General features: G+C 45.5%; 1 protein-coding gene across 1 annotated transcript; it reads right to left on the bottom strand.

Annotated features, from left to right (window-relative positions):
- Positions 1-3,160: 3,160 nt before the first annotated feature.
- Positions 3,161-3,682, bottom strand: LOC147979269 (uncharacterized). Its single transcript, XM_087515122.1, has one exon. The coding sequence runs from the start codon at positions 3,680-3,682 to the stop codon at positions 3,161-3,163; it is 522 nt and encodes a 173-aa protein (XP_087371248.1).
- Between the last annotated feature and the right edge of the window lie 2,195 nt (positions 3,683-5,877).

Genomic DNA, 5,877 nt, shown 5'->3' with positions numbered 1-5,877 from the left:
CAGGGCGGACCGGAGGGGCGGCACGACGACGAGAGGCATGCGGTGGCCGACGGGGAAGAAGGCTCGATCCCGACGATTGACGGCGCCCCGGCTCGAACTGGTGGCTTCATCCAACGAAGACGAGCGTGGCGGAGCTTTTAGACGTCTCCGTGTGGCTCGGGAGACATGGCGGCCGCGGGATCGACGAGCGCGCATCGACGTTGAGCTCGGGGTGGTAGGAGGGAGTGAGAGTATGGGGGGTAGGGTTTCGCCAAGGGGGTCGAGGGGTGGTCACCTTGTACGCGCCCAGGGGGTGGCGGATGGTTTCCACGCCGACAGCCATGGCCAGGGCACCTCGGATGGCTGCCACGCCCCTGTTAAGTGAACAGGGGTAGGGGAAGACCTCCACATTGGCTTGGGCTGCACCGTTTTGCTTAATGGGCCGAAGTGCCCATTAGTTTAGGTCCCTCCTTTTGTTTGTTTAACTATTTCTTTACAGTTTTACAAATAGTTGGACCACCAAATGAATTTTGTTGTAGATGAAATTTGTCACATAAATACTAGGCATTATTTTGAGCATACCCACAAAGTTGGGAGGCAACTCGAGTTAAATAAGTAATTGTTTATTCTGAGAAGGTCATTTTATTTGCTGCTAGTTAATTTACTTGGAATTTATTTGTGAGTCAAATGGAGTTAGTTTAGACATGAAAACTGATCAGAGGGAATCATTGAATAATTTGAACATTTTTGTTTTGTTGTTGGAATAAATATTATTTTTACTTTATATTAAAATTTGAATTTGAATTCGGTTTGGATCAAAGTGAGGTTAAGAAAATTAATTGCGATGACATGGCACCATTAGTGTGTGTTTATTGTAGCTTGACTACCGAGGTGTTACAAGTGGGAACCTACTATTAAAATAAATATTAAAGATCATGAATGCTTTGCTTTATGTGATTTGGGTGCTAGTGTTTCCACGATTCCAAAAACTTTGTGTGATGTGCTAGGTTTCCGTGAATTTGATGATTGTTCTTTAAATTTGCATCTTGCAGATTCTACTATTAAGAAACCTATGGAAAAGATTAATGATGTTCTTATTGTTGCAAATAGGAATTATGTGCCCGTAGATTTCATTGTTCTTGATATAGATTGCAATCCTACATGTCCTATTATTCTTGGTAGACCTTTCCTTAGAACGATTGGTGCAATTATTGATACGAAAGAAGGGAATATTAGATTCCAATTTTCGTCAAGGAAGGGCATGGAACACTTTCCTAGAAAGAAAATTAAATTACCTTATGAATCTATTATGAGAGCCACTTATGGATTTCATACCAAAGATGACAATATCCACATCTATTCTTGTTTTTATGCCTAGCTAGGGGCTTAAACGATAGCGCTTGTTGGGAGGCAACCCAAATTTATTTTTGTTTCTTGCCTTTTGGTTATGTTTAGTAATAAATAATTCATCTAGCTTCTGATTATATGTGGTTTTATACTTTTAATTAGTGCTTGTGCCAAGTAGAACCTTTGGGAAGACTTGGGGGAGGTTTATGTGATCTTGCTGTAAAACAAACAGAAACTTTAGCGCTCACAAGATTTGCTGCCATTTTTTACTGAAGAGTGAAATTAGGTTGTTTCTTTTTGCAGATGATTAATAGACAAATTCCTCACGTCTACCAATTTATTTCAGAATTTTTGGGGTTACAGAAGTATTCTAAACCTACATATTACTAAAGACTGTTCTGTTTTTGACAGATTCTGTTTTTCGTGTGTTGTTTGCTTATTTTGATAAATCTATGGCTAGTATCGGGGGGTATGAACCATAGAGAAGTTGTAATACAGTAGTTTTAACACCAATATAAATAAATAATGAGTTAATTACAGTACCTTGAAGTGGTGGTTTGTTTCATTATACTAACGGAGCTCATGAGATTTTCTGTTGAGTTTTGTGTTGTGAAGTTTTCAAGTTTTGGGTAAAGATTTGATGGATTTTAGAATAAGGAGTGGCAAGAGCCTAAGCTTGGGGATGCCCAAGGAACCCCAAGGTAAAATTCAAGGACAACCAAAAGCCTAAGCTTGGGGATGCCCCGGAAGGCATCCCCTCTTTCGTCTTCGTCTATCGGTAACTTTACTTGAGGCTATATTTTTATTCACCACATGATATGTGTTTTGCTTGAAGCGTCTTGTATGATTTGATTCTTTGCTTTTTAGTTTACCATAATCATCCTTGCTGTACACACCTTTTGGGAGAGACACACATGAATCGGAATTTATTAGAATACTCTATGTGCTTCACTTATATCTTTTGAGCTAGAAAATTTTTCTCTAGTGCTTCACTTATATCTTTTTAGAGCACGGTGGTGGTTTTATTGTATAGAAATTATTGACCTCTCACGCTTAACTTATATTATTTTGAGAGTCTTATAAAACAGCATGGTAATTTGCTTTGGCTATAAAATTAGTCTTAATATGATAGGCATCCAAGATGGGTATAATAAAAACTATCATAAAAAGTGCATTGAATATTATGAGAAGTTTGATACTTGATGATTGTTTCGAGATATAGAGATGGTGATATTAGAGTTATGCTAGTTGAGTAGTTGTGAATTTGAGAAATACTTGTGTTAAAGTTTGTGATTCACGTAGCATGCACGTATGATGAACCATTATGTGATGAAGTCAGAGCATGATTTATTTATTGATTCTCTTCCTTATGAGTGGCGGTCGGGGACGAGCGATGGTATTTTCCTACCAATCTATCCCCCTAGGAGCATGCGCGTAGTACTTTGTTTCGATAACTAATATATTTTTGCAATAAGTATGGGCGTGCGGGGCGCCGTAGGTTGGTGGTGCGGCGCCGTACATTGGTGGCGAGTTGACGTTGTAGATCATGGGGTAGGCGTGGTGTGGAACCCCGGGCCGTGGACCGAGCACGTCGGCGGCGTTCGGTGGAACCCACGGTGCGCGGCCGGTAGGTGGGAAAAGGGTGCCCCACGAGGCGAAATAGCCCATCCAGGGCTGCTGGGATGGAGATGCCGGAGCCGCCGCCACCGCCGCTGGAGCCGCCGCCGTGGGTGGCGAGGAGGGCGGTGGCCCCCTCCGCCCGGGCGCGCGCATCCAAGCTGATTTCTTCTAACATCAAGCTGGAGCGGGCCTGGACGAAGGTGGGGAAGGGCACCTACATCGGTAACAGGGACGCCATGACACCGAACCGAGGAGCGAGGCCACGGATGAGCTGGAGAGTGAGGGTCTTGCCGGTGACGTGCTCGTCAAGGTCGTCGAGGGAGTCCGCGAGCGCCTTGAGGCGCCTGCAGTACTCGGTAATCTTCATACCACCTTGAACGGTGGCGCGAAACTCGGCGCCGACGTGGATGGCCCGGCCCGCGAGGTTATCGCGGAAGAAGGCATCGAGGAGAAACCAGGCATGATAGGCAGTGGAATCTTGGGCAGAAATGACATTGTAAAGTTCATCCGTGATCGTACCGTAGATCATGAGGAGGATCTGGAGATCGTCGTGGCACCACTGCTTAGTCTGAGTGTGCGGGTCGAGGTTGACGAGGACGTGGCTCTCCACGCCGGACTTGCGGAGAATGAAGGACATGATGTGCCTCCACTTGGAGTAGTTGCCACAGACGACGTCCAGCTTGAAGTCGATGTGGGCATCGACGTTGACGGCATGGATCGAAGGTGGCGGCGCCATGGAGGACGACGCAGCATCGGAGGTCACCGCCCTGAGCAGTGCAACGGTGAGGTGCAGCGGAGCGGTGGCCGGAGGATCGCTCTAGACGGGGAGTGGTGCGGAAGCAGTGGGGAGCAGAGCGGTAGCACTGGGGAGGGGTGGGCTGCCAGAATTGACGCCGGTGTCGGTCTGCTCGCCAGCATCGGAACCCTCGTCAGAGGCATGGGAACCGGCCATGGGGTACAGGGAGGAAAGATGGCTCTGGTGCCAAGAAGAAGGATGAGAATCTCTGTGTATCCATTACAAAGGAAGGCATAGCCTTATATACACGGGAGAGCACGCACATGTGTTGGGTTGGTTACAACAAAAGAGAGCTAGTCTCCCGGAGGGACATGCGCTAGCTACGCGGGGAGCGGGGAGAGGCCACGATCACCGCGTGGTGAGCGGGTGGCACGGTGCGGGCCGAGTTAGAGTTAGCCGTTTTCCAACACCAGGAAGCGCGTGAGCGCGACCACAACGGTGAGCGCGAGTTCTGGCGCGGCGATGTACAGGTTCTACGGCGACGAATTCGACGAGAAAAGGAGGGGAATCGGTGGAGGTGCTCACCCCGGAGTTAATGGCGAGCTCGAGGAGGCCAGGGCGGACCGGAGGGGCGGCACGACGACGAGAGGCATGCGGTGGCCGACGGGGAAGAAGGCTCGATCCCGACGATTGACGGCGCCCCGGCTCGAACTGGTGGCTTCATCCAACGAAGACGAGCGTGGCGGAGCTTTTAGACGTCTCCGTGTGGCTCGGGAGACATGGCGGCCGCGGGATCGACGAGCGCGCATCGACGTTGAGCTCGGGGTGGTAGGAGGGAGTGAGAGTATGGGGGGTAGGGTTTCGCCAAGGGGGTCGAGGGGTGGTCACCTTGTACGCGCCCAGGGGGTGGCGGATGGTTTCCACGCCGACAGCCATGGCCAGGGCACCTCGGATGGCTGCCACGCCCCTGTTAAGTGAACAGGGGTAGGGGAAGACCTCCACATTGGCTTGGGCTGCACCGTTTTGCTTAATGGGCCGAAGTGCCCATTAGTTTAGGTCCCTCCTTTTGTTTGTTTAACTATTTCTTTACAGTTTTACAAATAGTTGGACCACCAAATGAATTTTGTTGTAGATGAAATTTGTCACATAAATACTAGGCATTATTTTGAGCATACCCACAAAGTTGGGAGGCAACTCGAGTTAAATAAGTAATTGTTTATTCTGAGAAGGTCATTTTATTTGCTGCTAGTTAATTTACTTGGAATTTATTTGTGAGTCAAATGGAGTTAGTTTAGACATGAAAACTGATCAGAGGGAATCATTGAATAATTTGAACATTTTTGTTTTGTTGTTGGAATAAATATTATTTTTACTTTATATTAAAATTTGAATTTGAATTCGGTTTGGATCAAAGTGAGGTTAAGAAAATTAATTGCGATGACATGGCACCATTAGTGTGTGTTTATTGTAGCTTGACTACCGAGGTGTTACAAGTGGGAACCTACTATTAAAATAAATATTAAAGATCATGAATGCTTTGCTTTATGTGATTTGGGTGCTAGTGTTTCCACGATTCCAAAAACTTTGTGTGATGTGCTAGGTTTCCGTGAATTTGATGATTGTTCTTTAAATTTGCATCTTGCGGATTCTACTATTAAGAAACCTATGGAAAAGATTAATGATGTTCTTATTGTTGCAAATAGGAATTATGTGCCCGTAGATTTCATTGTTCTTGATATAGATTGCAATCCTACATGTCCTATTATTCTTGGTAGACCTTTCCTTAGAACGATTGGTGCAATTATTGATACGAAAGAAGGGAATATTAGATTCCAATTTTCGTCAAGGAAGGGCATGGAACACTTTCCTAGAAAGAAAATTAAATTACCTTATGAATCTATTATGAGAGCCACTTATGGATTTCATACCAAAGATGACAATATCCACATCTATTCTTGTTTTTATGCCTAGCTAGGGGCTTAAACGATAGCGCTTGTTGGGAGGCAACCCAAATTTATTTTTGTTTCTTGCCTTTTGGTTATGTTTAGTAATAAATAATTCATCTAGCTTCTGATTATATGTGGTTTTATACTTTTAATTAGTGCTTGTGCCAAGTAGAACCTTTGGGAAGACTTGGGGGAGGTTTATGTGATCTTGCTGTAAAACAAACAGAAACTTTAGCGCTCACAAGATTT

The sequence above is a fragment of the Triticum urartu genome, chromosome 3A, assembly GCF_056163025.1.
Source record: "Triticum urartu cultivar PI428250 chromosome 3A, HENAU_Tu73, whole genome shotgun sequence".
NCBI classification, from domain to species: domain Eukaryota; kingdom Viridiplantae; phylum Streptophyta; class Magnoliopsida; order Poales; family Poaceae; genus Triticum; species Triticum urartu.
This window is presented reverse-complemented; position numbering and strand designations above follow the sequence as displayed.

What these genes read in the sequence shown, in the direction of transcription:
- LOC147979269 (XM_087515122.1), bottom strand. Translation starts at nt 3,682, where the DNA reads ATGGCGCCGCCACCTTCGATCCATGCCGTCAACGTCGATGCCCACATC.